Genomic DNA, 24448 nt, shown 5'->3' with positions numbered 1-24448 from the left:
GTTATCGGCTGATGGGAATGAAAACCCCAGCTTCTTGGCCTTTTTTGATACCACCTGAGCAGGGGTGTTGGGGTGCTTCATTTACCTTTGCAAGGGTGGGACTCTAGACAACCCCCTTAACCTTTCCTGGTGGGGATGAGGCCACTCGTTTTTCTGTGTTGTCTAGCTGGAGTAGAGTGATGATTGCCTAAAAGTTTTCTGTCTTCCTATGCTGCGCTTTTCCTCGTTCTTTGGCTTGTGAGAGGAGGCTTTGTTGGGGCTTTTTTGTCTGCCTGCATTGTCATTTCCAGGTTGCCAGCTTCCTCAGCTCCAGTTCTGAGCCACTGAGGTAAGAGGGAAACCCAGGAAACACGCCGCCATGTGTTCTTCGGGTCCCAAGGTCCCCGGCCTGCCTGCCTCTCCTCTCCACCTTGAGCACCTACTTGGGTCTGTTTCTTATATAATGTCCAGGGTTTGTGCTTGTACTTAATGGAAGGAGTAAAGTATGTCTACACCACTTTGCAGAGGCCGAAGTCCCCGCGGTAGCACATGAATCCCCGTGGGCATCCTGCCTCCCCTTCCAGCCTCACTGTCCCCAGGTGAACGAACTCCTTGGTGCAGCCAAACCAAACTACCTGTAGTCCCCGGGCCGTGCGCTTTCACACCTTCATGCTCTTGCTCCTCCTCAGCCTCGGGTAACTGCTTTCCTTCTCTGCCTGTGGTGTTTCTATTCCATTCATTTGGGTTTTCTCTGTGAAATCTACCCGGACAGTTTACACTCTTTCCTCAGGCTGAATTTTTGCGTCCTGTGTAGCACCTCAGTTTACCTCTACAGCTGCACTTCATCTTACGTGGAGTCATTTGTCTTTTTCTATAACCAGACCATGAGCTGCCTTTGAGGGCTGGGGCCCCATGCTGTATATCCTTATCTTCAATAACTAACATCCTAGTTACTTAATAATTGTTGTCTGGAGATGGTGGGTGTATTTCTGGTTTCCCACCTGGGTTGTTGTTAACTACATTTGCTCCCATACACACACAGCCCCCACTGACGCACTGTGTGTACGCCCACTGCTTCTGCCATTGAAGAAGAAACCCAACAGGCTTGCCAGGAAGAAGGGCTCCAGGGACTGTGGCGCTCTGATGGTCTCTGTCAGCTGGACTATGTTCATGGCCTTTGAGTTCCTCTGAATACAGGATTGGTGGTGAGCCTCGGCATAGTATCTTATCAAGGATGGGGACCATGATTTTCATGTTAGCAACGAATAAAGTGACATTCAAACCCAGGCACCTAATAAATATTCCTTCATGATAACGATGAGGAAATGAGTCTTGATAGTTAACTGCTGCCACTCCTCGCTGAGATGCATCTCCAGAACTGCTCTGTGGGTCCTAAAAGAATTCCACTTGCCTACATGTTTAAGTAAATCTGGGGCCTGTGATGGGAAAGTGCTGGTTTAATGTCCTAAATTAATGTGATAAGTTGGTTTTTAAGGGTCCTCATGCTTGCTTGTCAGTGCTGGATTAAATCAAGACCGCTCATGAAGAGTCACTGTTTCATACTTGAAACCAATATAATATTGTACATCAGCTGTACTCCAATTAAAAAAAATAAAAGTAAATGTAAAGATATATTTTAAAAACTCAAGACTGCTTTAATCCCAGTGGCTCCTGCACTGTGAGCCATGAAGCCTGTAGACATACTCAGCGCAAAGCACTGAGCACCCCTGGGAAGTGGGTGGCAATGCATTTTTTAAAAGAAAATTGAAACAGTTTTTCTCTTTTTAGTTCCCAAATGCCCCATTTAATTAAGGCAGCGAACATGTAAGAGGAGGAAGAAAGTGGGCACAGGAGAGAGGGGACACAGTATTAACTGGTGGCTGTGGCCAGTTGGAGGCGGGACCCACACCTAGAACTGAAACTAAGTGAGAACGTCACAGCTCTCCAGCACTTCTGTTCATTTGATTTCCGTGGGGGGCCTGGTCATTGTTCCTTTCAGTGTGTGCGGTGTGCCTCCCTTTGTTCACACAGAGCAGTGCAAGTGTTCAGGGGAAGCAGCTCCCAGAGGGTGTGAGTAAAGGATTGAGAACTGCCCTCTGACCCTGAAAGTGTTTATTCTTACCAACTGTATGCACAGCTCTTGGGTTTTCATTGTTCTTTGGGGGCTTCTCGGGGCTTCTCTTTCAGAAAGTGCCCTCTAGGCGTTCCTGGGGAAGTGAGATTTCTGAGTGAGTGTCATCCTGGCTCCTCTGGCACAGCTGTTAGGGCAGCAAGGAGGTGGGAGGCGGAGGGCCAGGACGAATGAAGGCAGCCCTCCTAGTGGGACACACGCTTATGGGTTAACTTTTGAGTCGTCTGGGTTTGTCTGCAACTAGCGGAGGCCTAAACTTTCAGACCTGCTGTGCTTCCTTTTGTACCATCCTCAGCAGGGAAGCTCGGGGTGATTTTCACTGTGCGCTGCTATTTGCTTCTGCATCCAGAAAGCCCAGGGCTTTCCTGAAATTGCCACCCCTGCGTCTCCTTCAGTGGGTCACTCTCTGCGGCCTGTAGCAAAGCTGCCTGCATGCACCTGCGGATGCCTTCTTGACCCCAGCGCTGATGTACGTACGGGAGCACTAGCTGCCTCCTCTCCTCTCTTCCCACATGAACCCGAGGCGCCCTTGCAAGGGTCCTCACAGAACCCAGAGGAAGGGGGGCCCTTGCTCCCTCCTCCTTTCACCTGTTAGAAGCACTACTGAATGTGCTGAACTGCTCTCAGAGAGCAGAATTAGCAGTGGGGAAAGAGCAGCACAAAGTGGGCTTTTTAAGGCCTGAGAGAAACCCACACACTTGTCAGGTTTAGATGCAGGGAAGACAGAACTAAGGCCTGGATTGGGGCCCGTTGTGAGATGAGTGACCCCACATCTCTTGCCTGTTTCATCACGTGTGAAATGAGAATAACGGCCCCACCTCTGAGTTGTTTGGAGGGTTCAGTGAATTACAACATTGTTGTAAAATAAAACAGTCTTTGGGGTTGGTAATTACTGTCTTGAATTGTTTTCTTGGCCCTCATTTCAGGTTCTCTTGAAGGGGCAGCTTATGAATGCCTCTGGGCTTCTCGTCCCCCTCCTGGCTTGCCTCCTGGTGTCAGTGCTGAAGGCTGCCCCTTGAGCCGCTCTTCTGAGCCTTCCCTTCCCCTGTTTGTGCCCAGCAGAATGGTCAGGCTGACCTTCCTGCATAGCCTGCACTTGGCCCTCTATCTCAGCAGTATGTGTCCTTGAAGCCTCCTTGTCTCCCCATCCCTACAGGGTCATTGTCTGTCTTTTGAAGAAACCAACCCAGAGGAACAGAAAGAACTCTTACTTGAGGGTGCCATTGGCTGTAAGAGCAAATTTCTGAGCCTTTCCTTTCTGTAAAATGGAATATTACCTACCAAATGGAATCAGTAGAAATATTAAATTAGATAACATGGTTAAAATGTCTAGAACAGTGCCTGCTGTATAAGTAGGCACTCAATAAATAATAATCCCTTACTATTACATGAATGGTTCCACCAAACAGAAAGTCACATATGCTACAGTGGGTTCCTCTGTCATCTGTCCCCATTGGTGCAGCATCCTTGTTGTACCTGAAGATGATACACTCCCTTCCATCAAGAAATTCTGTGCTTTGTGAATTGTTTTTCTAGAAGTTGGATTTGTGTCCGTATCCCTTGGGGTAGCCAATGTAGGTTGTCGAGGCAGCAAGCCAGCTAGGGTTTTAGACAGAAAATCTGTGGCTGAGGTATCAAAACTAGCTGGCCAGTGCGGGAATCGAACTCATGATTCAACCAAAGCGCTGCGTTTGACGCCGGCAGCACCTGAAGTTCACCAGTTGCACCACTTGAGCCAGAGCACTTTTGCTGACATTTGATTCTTAACAGGAGTTCTGGAAGGTGGGCAGATTCTTACTCTGCAGGAGAAGAAAATGAGACATAGAGCCAGCAGTCATACCTGGTGTCACACCAGTAGTAATTGGTAGGACCCCGGAAAAGACCATAAATGCCTTGATTTGCTATCTAGGACTTCTGTGAAGTTTTGAACCCAGATGAGAGCCATAATTCCAGCTGTTCAAATGAACGTTTTGAGCTCTACAAAGAATCTTCTATTTTTCCTGCCATTAGTGTACACTTTGTATCCTTTTCTTACATAATATTCAGTAATACATCAAAGAGACTATGTTCTGGGGACTTGACGCACTGGGGATACTATCAGAAATGAAAGAGAAGGAAACAAACCCCAGCCATGCCCTCCCTGATGGACCTTATCCTAATAGTAGGAAGCTGACAGTAAACAAATTAAAAAGATCCATAGTTTTGTAAAGAATGGCAGACAGTGATGAATGCTGTGGAGAAAAGGAAGGCAGGGAGGAAGCTGGAGGGGTGGGGTAGGGTGGCAGCTGAGTTTTCTCTTTGAGCCTTTGTACTTAGCAGCCCATCCATGTGATAGGCGCTCCCAGAGCCAGGCTGCATGCCCATTTCCTGCTAATCTGACACAGCCAGTACAGATCCGGCGGGTCTCGGCCTTTGGAGACCAACTTCGGAGTCGAACCACCTTTACGTATTAAAAGCAGGTGCAGAGGCTGTCTGTTTCCTCACCGAGCCGTGCAGGACCTCCCGCAGTTAGAGCTGGGACAGCCTGGGCAGGCCCTGGAACGCTTTGGGCGGTGGGGAGGGAGACTGCGCTGGATTTTTCTTAGAGATTGTTTTTTAAATCTAGAGCTCCCCCTGCTGTTAGACGATGGGGTGGGCTCTCAACTGGTCTTTTAAAACTTGTTCTTTTTTATTCTAAAACTTAAAAAAAAATATGTATTTTTTTCCCTAAGTAAGTCCTGCTGGGACATTTGAAGCATTCTTCTGGGTTTTTGTTGCTGAGGCCCTGCCCCACGGGTGGGATGGGGGAGGAAACACAAAGGCCCAGGCAGGATAGGGTCATATCTATACTCTTGCTACTTTTAGCACCTCCTTACCCCTGCACTCCTCCCACAGCCAGCAGCCGAGCAAAACTTATCTCCACAGACGGTTTGGCAGCTGTTCTGAAAGTGTAGGTTGCAGAAGTGAAAGTGACCACTGTCTTGAAAATTCCTCTCTTTTTGCTGCTGTTCCTACTTGCAGTGAGTCAGGCCCTTTCCCCTATCGCTTAGAGTGTCCCAGTTCATCATTTGTCCTTACAGCCAAGTATCTGACACAGAGCTTGTGCCGGATTTGTGGAGGGTCCTGGTTTGGTCTTGCTTGCTGAGTTGAGAGCTATGGTCTTTGTGGTAGTAGCCCCAGCCCAGAGCTGAGTATCCGATGGGCCGCAGCCAGCCCTTCTTGTCAGCTGCTGGTTTGTGCACCAGGGTCAGCCGTATCATCACTGTGATGTTCTTTTAGGCCTTAGAGATGAAATTCCAGGTAATTTTAGCATCCCGTTAATATCAGCTGAAGGAAGGAAGGAACTGGCACCTGAGTAGCCATCTCTCTTTTTGGTTTAACTGTCCCAGTCCAGCAGTTTGGCCACTTTGTGATTTCTGAAGAGGCTGGAGAAGTAAGTGGACCCAACACACAGCTCTGTTCCTCCCTGTGAGGCCATTTCCCCAGAGTAAGGTGGGGCCCACCAGGCATTCTTAGGGGGCTGACTGATCAGTAAGGACCATGCAGCCAGCAGTCTAGTACAGGTCTGGGAGATTCTTTAAAGTCGCATTCCACAGTGGATCAGGGTATGCTTTAACCAAAATTGCTTTAATGGGGTAGCTGGACCATAAAGACATATACACTCAGGGGCCAGTTTCTTCTTCACCTCAGCTGTTATTAATAGCACTGCAACGATGAGCTTAAATAGGGTGTTCCTCCAACTATAAACTGTAGCAGTAGGACCTGATGTTTCACTGTAAAGTAATTCTTTTGTGGTTCTTTTCCCAACAGCTTTGAAAAGTCCAGCTGCATTTCATGAGCAGAGAAGGAGCTTGGAGCGGGCCAGGGTAAGGCACCTTTTTTCCCCAGGCAGCTCCAAAGAGCATTGTCAGAGCCCTTTGCATTGCTGGTTGTATGCCTTCTAGGCTTGGCCCTTGCCTCACAGTTCTCACAGAAAGCTCTCCCTTTTTCCTTCATCCCCACTGCCAGCCATCTCCCAGCCCAATGACGTAGAGCATGAACAGAATGCGTTTTCTCCTTCACCACGTGGAGGGTGTGTGATGACCCCCACCTGCTGTTGCTTTGCAGACTGCTAGTATGTTCCCATCTTTAATCCCACATGACCTCTTATAGGCACGAGGCACGAACACCAGCCATGGGAAAGCTTGCAGGGTGGCCCCTCCATGTGCACAGCGGCATGGCCCACACCTCTCTAGGATTGGCATTCTAAGGGGCAGGAAGCCTTGCTGGTGTCCGTGAGACTGTGGAAGCAGAGGCAGGGCCCTGCTCCGAGCCCAGGTTCATGTGCAGCACCTGGCCTGCTGCCCTGTCCCCCTCAGTTTCAGTTCTCTCTGGGATATTCTGCTCAGTGTGGGCAGAGTTGGGGAAGTCACCAGAACACACTTCCCCTTCCACCCCCTTCACTTTTTTCTTTTACATAAAAGACAAGGAAGGAGAACTTCCCCAAATGGTGGATCAGGGCCATGACTCCCTCAGACCCACAGCTCTTTCAGAGACTGTGTATTTACCTCCAGGACTTTTCTTACTGTCATATTTTACTTTTTAAAAATTTCTAAGGAAAATCATGATTAATTCATTGGGAAGAACTAGGTCCTGGGTACTGAGAATCAGAGCAGTGACACATGGCATTGTTGTAGTAGTTCAGGAGTATTAGAGAAAAAGCTGGTGCTGCCCATGCCCCCCTCCATCCGTCCTGAGACCTGGCGTTATTTCCTGGACTGCTGCTCAAGTGGGCCAGGGTTAAATATGACTAATTAGAATAGCTGTTGTTGTATTAAGCACTTTTATATGCAAAATTGTATCATTTTCTTACGTTCACATCAGCCCTTATGAACTAGGTGGTATCATCTTCATTTCTTGGTGCATTTAAGAGAGGGAAAGGTTAGTTAATGTGTCCAGTTAGTAAGTGGCAAAGCTGGGACTCAAACCTTAGCCTGAGACTCCAGGCATTTTCTTGATCATTGCTTGGTCACTGTTCAGAACTTCAGATGGCCTAGAAAATAAGCCTACCTCCGGCGTCATGGAGACCTGCAGTGCCTGACACCAGTCCTCCATCTTCTGTAACAGCCATGGTAGTACTTCCGCCCACTGCAGATGGGTGGCAGACTCAGAGCCCACAGCTGCTTTAAACTGTCTCCTGGAGAGCTGCATGCTGGCCTAGGGCTGGCCCAGAACTGCCCAGTGAGTCTGCAGACAAGGGCCAAGGCCAGTGCACAGACCAAGTCTTTACCTTTATTACATGCAATGTGCTCTGATATTTTCTTTTCTGTTCTACACTATTCTACCTTGTCCTGCCCTGTCTTGTCCTGACCTCTGCTGGTTTTAACCCACTAATGATCTTGATATACGGTTTGTGAAATTCTAGTGCAGAGGTTAAGAGCATAGGCTCTGAAGGCAGACAGATCTGGGGTAATATTATACATTATAACATGAGCACTGGGCAGTGGGGTGGCTCTGGGACTGTTAAGGGAATGGTTTAGTTTGCCTGGAGTCTCATTAATGCAGAAATCAGGAGATCATGCAATGCTAAGATTTTTGAAACAATATATAAAATTACATTCAGTACAATTACAACGCTGCAAAATTGGACATCTGCATGGAAGCATGATTAGAAACAAATATCCTAAAATACAGTGGATGACTAAAATTTTTTATTATAGTTCTACTTCGCAATTTTCTAAATTTTCTTTAGTTAACAAATATTTTTATGACAGTGGAAGTAACTGATTTTTAAAAAATATATTAGTATCCAGCCTCAGAGAGACAAATGGTATTGACAGGTGGAGAGTGGCCTTGACAGGTACCTTGGAGGTGAATGAGGTCTCCCCAGGGCTCCCCTCACCTCTGAACACTGTAGTCTCCAAGCTAAGATCCTGGGGGCTGCAGAGGTGACCACCAGCAGCCACTAAAGCCACAGCTGCCTTTTGATCCTGTTTGTGCCCTAAGTTCATAACCTGGATTTTGAGAGCTTTGTTGCGGTTTTTTTCTATAGACAGAGGACTACCTGAAACGGAAGATTCGTTCCCGGCCGGAGAGATCGGAGCTGGTCAGGATGCACATTTTGGAAGGTGTGTTAGATTGGAAATGCTTCTTTATCTCAACCCTTGTTCTCACTGTGTTTTCAGCACTGCACCTCCCACGTTTCTCCTTTCCTTTTTATTCTCAATGCCCATTTCTGTTAGCATGGGTAAGCCAGAGCCCTCGCACAGCACAGCAGCAGTGCTGTGGCGGCCTCCACTCGTGGGCTTCCCAGGGAGACCCAGTCACGTTCTCTCGGACTGGCTTGCCTTTATCTCCTATGGCCATGTGGTAGCCCTGATCTCATCATCCTTTGGTGTGAAATCCTTTCCTCTTAAACCAGTTTTTAAATGTGCTTACTTTCTGTTTTCATTCATTCATTGATTCACTCAGCATTTACTTGAGCATCTGTGACATGCAAGATGGGCTGCTGTCACCCCAGCACACATTCTTTCCATGTGCTAGTGAAAGAAAGAGTTTGGTTGCTGAAAGTGGTGTGAATCAAGCCATTTTTTGTTTAGTTTTGAACCAGCTTTGGGGTTGGAAGAGGACTTGGATGCAGAACACTGAGACACAGAGCAGGGAGGGGAATTGCCCCCATAACACAGGGAGCTGGAAGGAAGGTGAAGGCACTGTCGTCTGGCACGCCTGCAGTCTCATCTCAGGGTTCCCGTGGGTAGCCTGGGCCTGGTGGCCACTGCTTAATGGACCCCAGGCTGACCACACAGCCCCTTCCTCTGTCCTCGCAAAACTTCAAGCTGGGATACCACTCTGTGTGGGATGCACTTTGCATTCTGATGGTCTCTGCTCCTTCCCCAGAGGGAAGGGGGGAGCTGCCTTGGGGGGCCTAGGGTAGAAGCATGTCCCTCCCTACATCCTGCTGCGCTCCATTCTCTCCCACGGGCAGAGACCTCGGCAGAGCCTTCGCTCCAGGCCAAGCAGCTGAAGCTGAAGAGAGCCAGACTGGCTGATGACCTCAATGAGAAGATTGCACAGAGGCCTGGTCCCATGGAGCTGGTGGAGAAGAATATCCTGCCTGTGGAGTCCAGCTTGAAAGAGGCCATCATCGGTGAGGAGGCCCCGGCCCTCTGTGTGGACCTGCAGAGGGAAGGAGCTCTGGGCTTCTTGCTCTCTGACTTCCTGCTTAGACCAGGGGGATCACAGTCCCGGTGCCTTGAGGATCCGCGCCATGACAGATGGCTAAGTGAATAACAGGCAGGCCTCTGTCCACCCTCATCTCTCCTGAACTCAGGGGCTTATCCCTCTCTCACAGGGTAGGCGGATGTTAGTGTCTGTGTGTGTGAACATGGAGAGATGCCAAGGATTAGAAATCTTTACCTCACCGTTTCTTTTGAGTAGTGAAATCTCTTTCCATAGACATATCACTCAACCAGTACTGATTGATCCAAGCAGTGTGCTGGGGCGAGAGCCACAGCCCCACAAGGTAGAGCAAGCCTCATACCTGGGAGCTACACAGGCACGTAAATAGGCAATAGCCGGACAGGCAGAAGCTGTGAAGGAGGGAGCACAGGCCACTCTGGGCACCGAGGAAGGCCACACAAGCCAGCCCAGCAGTGTGGAGCCAGGAAGAGAGGGTGTCAAGTCATGGAGTGGGAGGTGGGCTGAGCCCAGGGCACGCAGGGCCTCGTGTGCCATAGTCAGCTGTGCACGATTCCTCTCAGTTTTCGTGATTGTTGGTACAGGCATATCTCCTTTGCTGCAGGGCAGCTGTGTGCTCCTGCCCCCAGGAAGTAGCTGCACCTTCAGAGGGGGACACTTAGCTCCCACCATCCCCAGGAGTCAGATGTTGGGCAGAATACGAGAGGGGACCCACAGGAGCAGACCCCAAGGCATGCCACACTGGGCCCTGAGCCCTGGGTAGGGGGACCAGTTCCTAGGGCCTCACCTGTACTGTGCATGGTGGTGCCACAGCACAGCAGGCAGCCACCACGCTGGAGGCCCACACCCTGGACCCTCTGTCCATTTGGTGCTGGAGCCCTTTCAGTTCACCACTTTGCCCTGGACTTCATCCTGCCTCAGCTCAGAGTTCTTCCCAGACCATCACCAGATGCCACAGCAGCCCCTAGTTACAGGCCAGTGTGTGGGCCAAGGTCAGTTCTGGACTCCCCAGCCATCCAAAAATGTGATGTTTGCCGAGTCGGGAACATGCCTGGCCCTGTATGAATCCCTGCAGCTACAAATATGAACAAATTGTGATGCTGACCCCAAAATTTGAGCCCAAAGGAAGAGACTAATGCGTAAATGAGGACGTCTGGGCCTGGCTCCTGGTCAGATGCCAGTGGTGTGCAGCAGGAAGGCCTCAGCCCCATGACGTCATAGCAGAGTCACCTGGCTGGTGGGGTGCAGGCTCCCAGGCCACACGGTTATAAAGAGCCTCCGCAGTCCTTGGTACCTGGGGACTCATGGAAGTGCTGCGCTGTTAGCAGTCATGTTACAGATAAGCTGACTGGCAATTGCTTAGCAGACAGCAGAGAATAACCCGTGTATGTGTGTAGATGCAGTGGGAGCTCAGCCGTGATGGGCTTCTCTCAGGGATGGGGGCAGCGGCTGGGCTGGAGAAGTGCCACAGACAATACGGCACATTTGGGTCCGCTTGGAGGTTGAGTCAGCTTGCCAAGTGGAGAAGGTACAGGCGCACATTCCAGGCAGAGGGAACAGTGCGGGCAGCGGCCTGGGGGCCGGGCCGAGCACGGCCTGGGGAGGACTGGGGTTAGTTGTTTGCCAAGGAGGTAATCATCGGGGACCTGAGAGAAGGGAGCTTTGCTGGCAAAAGGCAGATTATGCGGGTTGGGGAATGACTAGCAGGTAAGGAGGTGGTGACGGCCCGTGCAGCCCATTTGTTCAGATGACGAGTGGAGAGGGAAGGGTGAGGGGTTAGGAAGGACTTGGAGGCTGGAAAAAACGGGACAGATTCTTGGGGTGAGAGGCAGGGGTCGGGAGAGGCTGAGGTGGAGGTGAGATTTGGGAGGCGGAGCCGACCCTGCTGAGGCCGCTGAGAATGGGGGAGGGGTGGTCTGGGCGGCTTACCCCCACCTCCCCCACCTCCCCACCCCCGGTCACACGCGGCATACACGAACCCACATGCACACACACGCACACCCTTTCCTCCCGGCCACTGCCAGGTGATCTGTAAGGCTCAGGTCAAAGCCTCTCCTACAGGGCGACTTCCCTGAGTCTCTCCAACGGCCTTGTTTCCCTCTAGCAGAGCATTTACTGTGCTCCAGGGCCGTAAACTCTCAGTGGGTAGGGACCCCATCACACCTTCCAGCCCTGCCTGGCCCGCACTGGTCCTGGGGCTCCTCCAGGACAGCCAGCAGCTGCCTCGGGTTGGGCTGACCCCAGGGTGGCGCAGCAGCTCCTCCATCCTGGATTCCACCACCCAGTGCTGGGTGCCCTGTGGCTGCTATAAGTGAGAGGCGGAGGGCGGCAGTCTAGATGCGTGCCTGGCATGAAGTTCACGGTCATCAGCGAGCTCCGTCCCCTCCGTGCGCTGCATGCACAGGTGAGGGGAGTGTGTGAGCCAGCCTTGCTGGGCACAGAAGCAAGCCAAGCCATGGACATGGCTGGCTCTGCTGCTGCAGGTGGCTAGTGAGGCACCGGCTCAGGGGCCTCCTCCCCTGGTCCAGGGGAGGAGAGGGCCTCAGGTCCCTGCCCTGGACAGTCAGCGCGTTCCCAGCCTGCTTTTGGTCCTCCTTGAGGTGGGCCCCACAGCAGACCTCCCTGCATGCGCCTGACAGCTCACCCCTGAGCCTCAGCTTCTCCTGCTCAGACAGCAGAACCCTGGGGAACATCTTCCCCGTCAATGCTCACGGGGTGCTTGTGACATCAGTCTTCTGAAATCTCTTTTCCTGCCCCTGTTCCCATCCTTCCTTCCTTCTGTGTCCTGGGGTCCCTGTACTGGGACCGTGTTCCTCCTGCCTCTCCCTCCAGCCTGTCCCCAGTGGCCCCAGGTGTTCATACCCTCGTGGCCATCCCTGCCGGGATGGTGGGCAGAACAGGGCGGTTATGACCAGCAGGGTTGTTTCTTCTGGTGGCTGCTGCCACCACGTCTTGGATCTCTCTCTGGAAGTCAGTAAAGGGAGGCCACCATACTCCCAGGGGCCCTTTCACCTGTGCAACTTGGGGGTCCTTTTCTGGGGGGGGCCTCCTCAGCCTGTGGGGAGTTAGGTGCCCAGGAGGGGCTGTTACCTGTGCTCCCAAGGTCCCTCCTGGTAGGGTCCGAGGCCTCTAGGGGAAGGGCAGAGCTTTGTGCAGCTTTGGGATGAATGAAAGTACCTTTCCCAGCAGGCAGTAGATCCGATGGAGGCCTTGGGCTGGAGGGAGGGAGGGAGGATGGAACCCAACTTGGAAGGTTGATGCAGCGTAGAGTTAAAAGCAGGAGACTGAATAAAGGTTGGGCTTTCCTCACCCAGGGGGCCCCGTTGGCAGCCTGGTGGGAGGGACTCTTCCTGGCCTATGTTTTGGATCCTGGTGAAGAGCTTGTCTTAGGACCCAGAAGGCAGGTTGGCTGCTTGCCTTCCTTCTCCTGTCTGCCTCGTGGGGCGTGGGAGCCAAGGCCTGGGCCCCTTGCCGGGATGGCCTGGCTCCCCACTTCCTGGGGCCAGAGTTGGAGTCTCATGCTGGCATTGGCTTTCAGTGGGCCAGGTGAATTACCCGAAAGTGGCGGATAGCTCTTCCTTCGATGAGGACAGCAGCGATGCCTTATCCCCTGAGCAGCCTGCCAGCCATGAGTCCCAGGGCTCAGTGCCATCACCCCTGGAGGCCCGGGTCAGCGAGCCACTGCCCAGTGCCACCTCTGTATCCCCCACTCAGGTGAGTTCCTGCCCCGGACACTGGGACTTGCTTGTATTGCCTAGAGTGGTTTTTGACTTGTGTCAGGTGGGCCAGGGAAGCTGGGGAGCTGCCCGGGTGGCTTGGAGCCGCCAGCTGCTTGAGCCTTGGTGGTGGAGCAGGAGGTGTTGGCAGTGGGACTTTTCGGCCAGGCTGCAGTACCATGTGGTACCTGTGGGCTGGCAGCCACGTGGTGAGATCCGTAAGCCTCCGTGGCCTGGCCCACGCCCACTCAGAACTGCCTGCTTTTCCTGTGTGAGGCTCTTCACTGCGCTCTGCCTCCCTTTCTCCAGCCCTGCTGCCTCTGCCACCCTGAGGGCTGCTCTTGTCAACCCCGGGGTCTTTGTCCATCGTTCACCCCCTGGCAGTGACGGCGTTCCAGGAGTGACTGCCCCCCCCCGCCCCCGCCCCCGCCCCCAGTCAGGGCAGAGATGGGTACTGCCACCTGGAGGTGGCCACGCCCTCTGGAGCAGCCAGAGAGGGTGTCCTCACTTCCCCCTTCTCTCCCAGGTCGTGTCTCAACCCCCCGTGGGCGCGGATTCCGGAGAGACGCTTCTGGCAGAGCAGCCTCCTCTGCCCCCCAACCTCGCCAACGGAACCGTGGCCCCCACTGCCAAGCCCGCCCCCACGCTCATTAAGGTACAGTTCCCCAGCCCCTGGCCTTCTGCTCTCCTCCCCATGTTCCTCTGAGCCCAGAGGGGGTACCGGGAGACCCCTGAAGGTCATCGAGGTAATATGGGAGTTCTGGTCTCTGTGAACACTGGTTGTCTCAGTCACAGCCACCACTTACCAGGTGCTGTGTGCCAGGCTCTGGACTCGGCCTCCTGGGGTCTTACTCCCACCCTCCCTGTGAAAGCACACCCCTCCGGGCCATTCGCAGCCTAGCGAGGCAGTGATAGAGCCCTGGTCTGCCAGCGACAAAGCCCAAGTGGAGCAAAGGACCCAAAGTCACACACTTGTTTTTATTCTCCTCCTGGAGAACATTTCAGGCTTGACCTGCAATACCTGAAGGGGCAAGGTTTGCCACCCACCCCACAAGACGTGTGCTGGGGCCCTTGGGGTGGGCACACAGTGCTGGCGCCGAGGCTCACAGAGCTCGGCAGCACCAGGAGCCATGCCCGGCTGTCTGTGCCCGGTGGAGCAGCTCGGGGCTGCTGCCCTCTGTCCTTCCCGCCCCCACTTGCCTCCCTGTCTCATCTCCCCCGCTGGCCGCCCCTGCCCCTGCCTGCACATGCCCACTGTGCTCCTGTCCTGCTGCTTGCAGCCTGGGGCAGCCCTCCCGCGTGGCACCCCTGACCCCACACCCGACTCTCTTGCACCAGCCCTTGAGACCCCTTGGCCCTGCACAGTCCCAGGGTCACCAGGCCTAGAGCCCCGAGCCACTCCCTCAGCAGGGGCACCTCTCTTGCCTCTGTTCCTGACTGGCCACAGATGTCAGCAGTTTTTCACTCCAAATTCCTCCTTCAAACTTATTTGGTCACACAACTGGTGCCTGCCTTTGCCCACCACACATTTCAAAGAATAATGCGTGTGTGTGTGTGTGTGTATATATATATATATATGTATGTATGTATGTCTGTCTGTCTGCCCTTCCTGCCTCTCTCCGGCCGCGCCTCAGCCCCTGCAGGCAGCTGCCCGTGCACTGCTCCATCCAGCCTTCCAGACTCCAAGCCGGGCCCCCAGCCACCTCTGGACCCCTTGGGTGGTGCCCCCGGCCTTCTCCCTTTCTGTGGGTGCCCCCCAGGCCCCTCTCTCAGCCTCCTCCCTCCCTGTGAGCCACCGTGCCCTCAGCCCTGCACTGGGGCCTGTCTGCCATTCTCTGCTTGGAAACTGGCAGGCTCTCCACAGTCCTTCCCTACTGACTCTTGCCCTCATCCAGCCCCACCCTTCCCTGAGCCCAGGGCATGGGCACAAGCTTTTGGAATCCCCAGTGTGGAGCCCAGCCCCCTCACGTGCGTGGGGAGGCCAGGGACGCTGTGCAGCCTTGTGCAGGTGCCTTCCCTTTGCTCAGTGCAGGTGGACCCGCCAGTTCCTGCCTGGGCAGGGTTTTTGCAGGTCTGCGTGACACGGGCTTTGTAAAGACCCAGGGTGCCTATATGCCAGCTGTTTTTGCCTTTTTGAGTTTCCTCTGCTCAAAAAGGTCTACATTTGGTTGGCTTTCCTTCAGCCTAGAAGCTCTTGGAAGAAGGGGCCGTGCACAGCCCGAGCCCCGCCCTCCCTGACGTGCTCCTGGGCGCCGCTGAGCCCCTGCTTGTGGAGGGTCCGGTAGTCCGCAGGGGAGAGTGGGCTGGGCGGGCAGGCGGGACTCCTCGAAGCTGCTCGCTGGCGGGCAGCCGGCTGATGGGCCCCCCTCCCATGCCTCAGCAAAGCCAACCCAAGGCTGCTGGTGAGAAGTCGCAGCGCAGCAAGAAAGCCAAGGAGCTGAAGCCAAAGGTCAAGAAGCTCAAGTACCACCAGTACATCCCCCCGGACCAAAAGCAGGACAAGGGGGCGCCGCCCATGGACTCGTCCTACGCCAAGATCCTGCAGCAGCAACAGCTCTTCCTGCAGCTGCAGATCCTCAACCAGCAGCAGCAGCAGCACTACAACTACCAGACCATCCTGCCCGCCCCGCCCAAGTAGGCCTGCCCCGCCCTGCCCTGGAGGCCCCACCCCACCCTGCGTGACGAGGCCCTGCTCCCCGACTGGCGGGCCGGTGGTGGGAACCCCTTTGGTCTGGGCCTGCACACAGGGCCTTCGCCCCACGGCCCCCTCTGCCCAGCCTGCTGAGGCCGTGGGTGATGGGGTGTGTGATGGCGCTTGCTTCTGTCCTTTCAGGCCAGCAGGCGAAGCTCTGGGAAGCAGCGGGGCCCCCCAGATGCGCAGCCTCTCTGCTGCCAATAGTAGCTTGAGCTCGGGCGCCTCTGTGCCCAGTGGGCTGGCTCGTCAGAACAGCACCTCATTGACTGGCAAGCCAGGAGCTTTGCCTGCCAACCTGGATGACATGAAGGTAAGTGGGCACCCCTTTCCCACTGGAAGACTCCAGCCACTGCCGACCTGGCCTCCACAGGGCTGTCGGGTGTTTGTTTTTAGGGAAAATGGCTGGCTCTGTTCTCTAGTAGAGGTGATTGGACCCTGCTTTCAAGGCCTGCCTGGCCCTCGTCATCTGTGACACTGGCTTGTTGTCACACCACCACCATTAACATTGGCCAGCGTCTGCCCAGGGTCTCACTCAGCCCTTTTATACTCTTTTCTCCCCTGGCCTCCGTGGTGTGAAGCCTAGAGCGCTGCCCCATTTAAGGATGAGCAGGTGGAGGCGTTGAGGGGTAAAGGGGGCTTTACTAAGGCCACAGATCTGGCCAGTGGTAGAGCTAGGGTTCACACTCAGGACTGCTCCCCTTGAACACTTTCCCACTTCGCCGCTCAGTGCACCGAGTCTGCTGTCCAAGTGCATCTGCTGGGGAAGAGGGAGGCCAGTGCTTGGGGCACACATTGCACTCATGTCACGGGGCTTTGGAGGGTGGGACCTGCCTGGGGCCTGGCCTGTTCTCTCTTCCCTGATCAGTAGGAGTGAACCAAATCCCCCCTTGAGAGTTTGTCCTCTGAACCAGGCTGGCCCCTCTTGCCCATGACAGCCCTTGTGGGGGCAGCTGGCCACAGGCTTCCAAATCCCTCAGACCCGAATTTTAACTCAGCTCTGCCACTCACCAACTGTGTAGTTTTGAAAGTTTTGATGAAGTGATTTTACTTTCATGAGCTCAGTTTTGTCATCTGTAAAATCCAGTCACTTCAGTTAAGCATTTATTGAGCACTGGGCATCATGCTGGGGCTGGGGACAGGAGAGGCCATGCCCAGACATGGTGGGAGCATTTTAACCAGGACCCTGCTGTGGTGAGGACAGGGAAGGGGAGGAGCCGGGCCGGGACACGTGTCTTGCTCTCTGGGGCCTGACAGACGAGAAGCCCCTCCTTTCCATCCCCCTGGCCACCCTCCTGCCCGGATCCTGCTGCCCTGACTCTCAGCCCCCTTCTCAGGTGGCAGAGCTGAAGCAGGAGCTGAAGTTGCGGTCCCTGCCTGTCTCAGGCACCAAGACAGACCTGATTGAGCGCCTGCGAGCCTACCAAGAACAAGCCGGCCCCGCCCTCGGAGCCCCCAAGGGCCCGGCCACCACCTCCATCCTGCCCAAGGCTGGCGAGGTGGTGGTAGCCTTCCCTGCAGCCCGGCTAAACACGGGGCCTGCCCTGGTGGCGGCAGGCCTGACCCCAGCCGAGGTGGTTGTGGCCACGGTAACCAGCAACGGAGTGGTGAAATTTGGCAGCACGGGCTCTACACCTCCTGTGTCTCCCACCCCCTCAGAGCGCTCACTGCTCAGCACGGGTGATGAGAACTCCACGCCCGGGGACACCTTTGGTGAGATGGTGACATCGCCCCTGACCCAGCTCACGCTGCAGACCTCACCGCTGCAGATCCTTATAAAGGAGGAGGGCCCCCGGGCTGGATCCTGCTGCCTGAGCCCTGGGGTGCGGGCGGAGCTGGAGGGACGGGACAAGGACCAGATGCTGCAGGAGAAGGACAAGCAGATCGAGGAGCTGACGCGCATGCTCCGGCAAAAGCAGCAGCTGGTGGAGTGGCTCCGGCTGCAGCTGGAGCAGGAGAAGCGGGCCCAGCAGCCCGCCCCGGCCCCGGCCCCAGTGGGCACCCCAGTGAAGCAGGAGAATGGCTTCTCTAGCTGCCAGCTGAGCCGGCAGACCCCGGGCCCTACCCACCCCTTCAGCCCCAGCTTGGCGGCCCCCACTGCCCACCATGTAGATGCTTGTGTCCTGGTGCCCCCAGCCGTGGTGGTGAAGCAGGAAGCCGTGTTGCCTGAGCCCGAGCCAGCCCCCGTGCCCCATCTGCTTCTGGGCCCACAGGGTCCCAGCGTCATCAAGGGGGTCACACCTCCTACCCTCCTCACTGACTCCACAGGGACCCACCTTGTCCTCACCAAGACCAATAAGAGTGAGGACAGCTCTGGCCTGGCTGGCGGGAGCTCCCAGCAGGTACCTGGAGGGGGTGGGCTAGGGGCGGGTGTGTGCGGGCGTGACAGCCCGGTTTACCAGGGACCCCGAGGCCAGGCAGGTTACACTGGCTGCCCTTAATTTTCCAAAAGGGGGGATTGCCCATCCCGACGTGTTCAGGGGGATACTAGGACTTGGGAAGGGGGTCCTATCCAAGACCCGGCAGCCTTGAGCGGAGCCATCAGGGACTGCCCACCTCTCTGGCCGTCAGTGTCAGACATTTCTGCTCCTGGGCCGAGGGTTCCGGAGCAGCCTCGCCCAGGCCAGGGCCCTCTGCCTACCCGTGCCCTGTGGGAGCGGAGCGAGCCCTGAGTGAGGGGTCAGGGAAGCCCCCTGTGGGCTTTCTAGCCCAGGTCTGGCTGGAGGCTGCCGCGTGGAGCTGGGTGTCAGCGCCACTCCCCTCCCTCCACTCAGACAGACGAGCGGGCTCCCACCACAGTGCCACTGACAACGGGCTCCCTGCTGCCACAGTCCTCACAGCCCAGACCCTCCACCCAACCTGGTCCAAAGGTGAGGCTGCTTTTGGTTTGGCTCTGTGTGCTCTTCTGGCCCTGCAGGGCTTGGGGTGGGGACAGTGACAGGAAGCAGGCACCACAGGGTGGGAGACGAGGGCCCCTGAGCCGCCTCAGGCAGGCAGGGAGGAGGGGGATCAGCCAGGGCCCCCTCCCTCTTCCATGTGGTTTGTACCAAATCCCAGGCAGCCAGTCATCCCATCACCCTGTGTACCCCACCCTCGGGGTCAGGGGTCAGGGCCTTCCCATCCCATATCCCTTCCTCCCCAGTAGCTTCCATGAAAGCTTTCTGAGAGCAGAGCTGTGGCCCAGAAGGCAGGTGCCTCTGGTCTTGCCTCCTGGGCCTTAGGCTGGCTTCCCTTACCAAACCCTCTGGCTCTCACCCTTCATGCGTCCAGCCCTTGTCCCAGCCCGGTTCTCCAGCCCCTGGCCCAGCAGCCCAGATGGACCTGGAGCACCCACCACCACAGCCCCTCCTTGGGGCCCCCACTTCTCTGCTGAAGAAGGAGCCACCTGGCTATGAGGAGGCCGTGAGCCAGCAGCCCAGACAGCAGGTGAAGGTAGACGGGGGCTGGGCAAGGGCAAGTGTCTGCCTGGGCTGCGGGCTGGGCTCCCTGCTCCGGGCCGAGCCCAGCTGGAGGGTCGGCAGGATAGGGAGGCCGTAGGGATGGCTCGTTCGGGGCAGGGGAGCGGGGGCCTGACCCAGCAGGGTGAGTGTGGGCTCCCAGCCCATGCACAGGCTGGTGGGCTCTGAAGTAGGAAGGGCCTGTGCCCTGAGCCAGGCTGGGGCCTCCTCATCTAGGTTGTCATCCGGTTTTTTTTCCTTCTGTTTTTGTCCCACAGAATGGTTCCTCGAGCCAGCAGATGGATGACTTGTTTGACATTCTTATTCAGAGTGGAGGTAAAGCTCACACCCCAAGCTGCCTTCCCTACCTCCTCCTTTCCTTGTAGCTTGGCTCTAGCCCTAGGTTGGTTGATTTATTGGTTTTGGTTTAGTTATTGAACACTTAATGGGTGACAGCCGTTGTACTTTGGACGTGGTGACCACTGAGCAGTACGCCATGGCTGGGCCTGAGCTAGAGTGCGGGCTGCAGTCCTCAGCTGACATTCGCTCTGTCAGGGGCTGTGCGTGGGGCCCTGCAGCCGGGATGTGGCAGGGAGCAAAGCACGGATGTAGGCTTTCGCAGGGCTCCCAGGCTGGTGCGGGAGATCAACATGTGTCAGAGGAGTAAGTTCCGTGAAAAGTAGGGAAAGGAGCGCTCTCCGCAGCCATGGCATTCTGGGGGAGCTGGTGCAGAGCCTGTGGGGCTGGTAGGCAGGGCACGTGTGTCCGGAGCTCAGGGAGCAGGAGCGGGTACTCAGGTTGGCGGGGCAGGTTTTGATTCTGGGGACGTGGAGGCTGTTCCAGCTGGAAAAGCAGGAGCAGGGAGATGGCGATCTGGAGGGAGTGGGGGTGGGGCCAGGGTGTGCTCTGCAGAGACCGTTGGGCCTCCTCATGGATTGGGAATGGGGAGAGCACAGGAGAGCGGCCAGGAACGAGGCCAAGGGTTTCAGCCGATGCTTAGATGTGTCCCAAGTCAGCCCAGCAGGCAAGTCACCTGAAAGCCCAGTCAAGGCCTGGGCTGAAGGCAGGACTCAGAATTGGCATCTGGATTGGCATGGGTAGCCACAAGGTTGGGTGAACAGAGGGGACAGGGCTGAGCAGTGGGCAGAGGCAGGGAGGGTGCCTTCAGGAGGGTGGTGTTCTGGGGCCACCAGCTGCTGATGGGCAGTCAGGGAAGGTGAGGACCAACAATCTGGTCAAGGGTTAGCATTGTGGCCGTTGGTGACCTCAGCCAGCTGTGCAGTGGGGCTGTGGGCAAGTGCCTGCCTGAGGCTGGCTGGAGAGGGGCCCAGCGGGGCAGACAGCGACTGGACGGCAGCCTGCTTGGGGACAGGTGGGCCGGCTTCAGCAGGGACTAGGGGGACGTCATCGGTGGCAGCAGCCAAGACAGCAGTGTGTGTGGCAGCTTCCTTCCTAGTGCTTCATTATTTCCGCGGGGAGGGGAAGGCGAGAGCTCAGCCGTGGATCTGTGCATTTTAACATGGCAGCTTTTCTCTCAAAGAGCTCAGGAGCTGCCGTTACTCTCCAGGCCACTGATTCTAGTCTTAGGGAGACCCCCAGGTCCCAGGGTCTACAGTGTGGCCTGAGGTGCATTTCTAGCAAGCGTGGTGGCACTGCAGTTGCTGGGCTTCAGGGAGCGGGCTCAGGGGCAGCTGGAGAGGCTGGTCTCAAGCCCAGGAGGAGTTCCTGGTGTCCAGACAGGAACCTGACCTGGGAGGACAAGGCTGCCCAGGACAAGAAAGATTGGGCTAGAAGTGGAGAGGGAGGGAACAGGCCTGTAAGTTCAAGCACTGAAGAGATCGAAGAGGAAGGGGGCTGGGGGTGTTGCCTGTCCTAAAAAGGACACTGAGAAGTGGTAAGGATGCCGGAAGGGAGCATTTGAGTGTGGTGGGTGGGCCCAGCAGTGTCCCTGGAGGTGGCACTCAGGCAGGTTGTCTGGCCAAGACTGGGAGGAAGCTGGTCATCTGGTGAGTGTCCAGCTGGGATGGGAAGATGGGAGCTAGAAGAGCAGAGAGCAGGCCTGGTCTGGTAAAATGTAACACTTGCCATTCTAACCATTCCTAAATGTACAGTTCAGCAGCATTAATATATTCACAGTGGTGTGTAGTCATCACCACCATCCATTTCTACAATTTTTTCATCTTCCTATCCTGATACTTGTAAGCCATTACACACTAGTGCCCCTTCCACCTCCACCAGCCCCTAGTAACCTCTCTCCTACTGTGTCTGTGAACATGACTCTAGGGACCTCGGATCAGTGGAATCATAATTTGTCCTTTTGTGTCTGGGCTTCTTTCACTGAGCCTAGGGTCAAGGCTCATCCATGTAGCCCCTGTCAAAATTTCCTTTTTTGTGGCTGAGTAATACTCCATCATATGGATGGACCACATTGGATTGATCCATCCACCTACTGACGGGCATTTGGGTCGTCCCCACCCTTTGGCTCTTATGAGTGTTACGAACTTACTGTTATGTATACAAGTAGGTTTCACTTTGGAGATATATAGACCCAGAAGTGGAATTGCTGATCATATGCAATTCTGTATTTAATTTTTTGAGGACCTGCAAAACTATTTTCTACAGCAGCTGCACCATTTTCATTCATACCAGCAATGCACAAAGGTTCCAACTTCTCTACATCTTCACCAAGACACTTCAATTTTTAAATTAATAGCTCAAAAAAGGGGGTGTTTATAGTTTTGATTTGCATTTCCCTAATGAAAAGATGCTAAACATTATTAGTCGTGTGCTTATAGGCCCTGACAGTGGGGGTGGGGCTCCTTGCCATGTCTTCTGAGAGAAATGTCTGGATATGAATCACTTGTCAGGTGATTTGCAAATGTTTCCTCCCATTCCACAGGCTGTTTTTTCATTCCCTTAAAAGCTCATGTCCAAGTTTTAAATTTCTATTTTTTCTTTTGTTGCCTGGGTTTTTGGTGTCATAACCAAGAAATCATTATCAAATCCACTGTCATGAAGATTTCCTCTTAAGACTTTTGTAGTTTTAGTTCCTAAATTTGGATTTTTCACCCGGTTTGAGTTACAGTGTAAATTAGAGTCCAATTTCAAGTCCTCTTCAGGCCTGGTTTTTGACATCCATTCACTTACTTTCTTGGCAGAAATTTCAGCAGATTTCAAGGAGCCACCATCCCTGCCAGGGAAAGAGAAGCCTCTCTCGACATGCGGGTCACCCCTGGCCATGCAGTCCCCATCCTCTGCTGAGCTTCCACAGGCTGCCTTGCCGCCGTCGGGCTCGCCAGCCATCCCTGGGCGCCTGGAGGACTTCCTGGAGAGCAGCACGGGGCTGCCCCTGCTGACTGGTGGGCACGAGGGGCCAGAGCCCCTGTCCCTCATTGACGACCTCCACAGCCAGATGCTGAGCAGTTCTGCTATCCTGGACCACCCCCCCTCACCCATGGACACCTCGGAATTGCACTTTGCAGCTGAGCCTAGCAGCGTGGGCCTGGACCTGGCTGATGGCCACCTGGACAGCATGGACTGGCTGGAGCTGTCGTCAGGTGGCCCCGCACTCAGCTTGGCTCCGCTGAGCACCGCTGCCCCCAGCCTCTTCTCCACGGACTTCCTCGATGGCCACGACCTCCAGCTACACTGGGACTCCTGCTTGTAGCTCAGTCTGCAGAGCGAGGGCACCGAGGTGCTCGGTGCTGGTGGGCCTCGGGAACTAGGGAGCGCGGCTCTCTGCTGCCTGGCCCGGCCTCTCGTGCGGTCGTCCTGACAATCACAGGCCCTGCTTTCCCTCCCTGGGAGGCTGGAGCAGGGGGTCCCTACACCTGGCTTGGGCTCACCAAGGAGAGACACTGCCAGCAGCTGCTCTGGGTCTCCCCCCAGGGTCTTGGGGTTTGGGCAGGCATTCTACCTCACCTCCTATGAGGTCAGAGGTGTAGCACCTGCAGCCTGCTCCGGCAGGCGAGACCCAAGTCCCCCCTTTTCCTGTGAGGGAGGAACTAGCTGGGCCTCTACCTCCCTGTGATGCTGACCCCGGGGTTCCTGGCGTCCTAGGAGCGGGGTGGGGATGGGGCTCATTGCCATTTTAGTGTTGGGGTGTAACCATTTAGTGGCTGTTGGCAAACATTTTCTGTACAGGTGTACATATCTATATCGCCATACATACATGCATATATTTTGGGGGATAGGAGGCAGGTACAGCCACCTCCCATCCTGTGCACAGAGGGAAGGGCCTGAAGACCACTGCTCCTGGGCCGGATGCAGCTCAGCGCGGCCCCATCACGTGTGTTTAACATGTAGACACCCCACACCCCACCTGTCCTGCTTCTTACCAGAGACAAGGGCAGAGGGGCTTCCTGGCTGCCCACATTCCGTCTTGCTGCCTCACTGCAGCCCCCACCGCTCTGGGGCCTGGCCTCCCCCCGGCCTGTCACTGTCACTCATAGGGGATTAGGGAGGGAGCCCGCAAAACCAGTGCTGGGATAGAGGTGGGGAAAATGTGTGGACTTTTTAAAATAAAAACAAAACCATTGCTTTGTTGGTTCATCTTATTCAGTCCACACAGAGGGGCCATGGCTGGATCCTAGGTGTTCCAGCCCCTGGTGTCACACTGACTCGGACCCCACCTTCCCAGCCTGGCTGGCTGTGCATTCCAGGAGGGCAGAACCTTGTGGCCGGACAGAAGATGGGAGGTGTTTGTTTTCTTAAAGAAAGACAATTTATTTACAAACTAAAAAGGTCAAGGAAACTTCAGCCACTGCCATTCCCTTCCTGAGCAAAAATAGGACAAAGGGGCCCTCCACCTCCTCACAAGGCTTTCGGTCAGTAGGAACAGTGAAGTTGGGCAGGGACTCCTGTAAAATCCCTGGCCGAGCACGAGCGAGGCCCCCCAACCCTCCGACGACAGCACTTCGGGATGCTCACCGCACTGTGGGGCTCACCCAGAGCTCCAGTGGGTCTCCTCCCCTGACCCTGTAGGCTTGCGTTGGGCGTGAGCTGCCTTAGACCCCATCCCAAAGCAGGTCCAGACTGCCCAGGGCCCTGCTGATGGCCGATGGGTCGGGGGAGGCCTAGGTGTGCCGAGGCCACTGGCGGGAGAGCGTCACCCATCTATGTCCCAGCTGAAAAGATGGTGCTTCACCAGCATGTCCTGAACGCCCTCCTTTAGGGGCTTCTTCTCCTCCTGCACACAGGGACATTCCCCCTTACTGTCATGGACCACAGGCAGGGGGTGCTGGGGAACACAGGAAGCCCTAGGTGGCAGTAGCCACAGTGGTTCTTACAAGCAATGCCAGCATCAGGGTCCCAGGAAGTGAATGGGGTGCTCTGCCCC

At 55.3% G+C, this 24448-nt stretch overlaps 2 protein-coding genes across 18 annotated transcripts in view; one reads left to right on the top strand and one right to left on the bottom strand.

Annotated features, from left to right (window-relative positions):
- The window catches only part of MRTFA (myocardin related transcription factor A), a 127546-nt gene extending 103899 nt beyond the window's left edge, over positions 1-23647 (top strand). For 5 of the 6 annotated variants that reach the window (XM_037006901.2, XM_037006904.2, XM_037006905.2 and 2 more), the window contains 12 exons: positions 5900-5955; positions 8121-8196; positions 9054-9215; positions 12804-12979; positions 13508-13636; positions 15362-15615; positions 15815-15986; positions 17011-18015; positions 18448-18543; positions 18944-19105; positions 19389-19446; positions 22269-23647. In XM_037006901.2, the coding sequence (XP_036862796.2) occupies positions 5900-5955; positions 8121-8196; positions 9054-9215; positions 12804-12979; positions 13508-13636; positions 15362-15615; positions 15815-15986; positions 17011-18015; positions 18448-18543; positions 18944-19105; positions 19389-19446; positions 22269-22777 (2855 nt within the window). In that variant the 3' untranslated portion in view covers positions 22778-23647. The remainder of the gene's footprint in view (positions 1-5899; positions 5956-8120; positions 8197-9053; positions 9216-12803; positions 12980-13507; positions 13637-15361; positions 15616-15814; positions 15987-17010; positions 18016-18447; positions 18544-18943; positions 19106-19388; positions 19447-22268) is intronic. The other variant, XM_037006902.2, reaches the window with a different exon arrangement.
- Positions 23648-23810: 163 nt separating this feature from the next.
- SGSM3 (small G protein signaling modulator 3) overlaps positions 23811-24448 on the bottom strand; it is a 52375-nt gene continuing 51737 nt past the window's right edge. For all 12 annotated transcript variants that reach the window (XR_005058173.2, XM_037006908.2, XM_037006914.2 and 9 more), the window contains one exon: positions 23811-24298. Coding sequence is in view for 11 of the 12 variants with exons in the window: in XM_073213914.1 (XP_073070015.1) it covers positions 24186-24298 (113 nt within the window). In the remaining variant the exon portion in view is untranslated. The remainder of the gene's footprint in view (positions 24299-24448) is intronic.

Source organism: Manis javanica, chromosome 10, assembly GCF_040802235.1.
Source record: "Manis javanica isolate MJ-LG chromosome 10, MJ_LKY, whole genome shotgun sequence".
Classification (NCBI taxonomy): domain Eukaryota; kingdom Metazoa; phylum Chordata; class Mammalia; order Pholidota; family Manidae; genus Manis; species Manis javanica.
The sequence above is the reverse complement of the archived record's forward strand: the minus strand, read 5'-3'. Positions and strand labels throughout refer to the sequence as shown.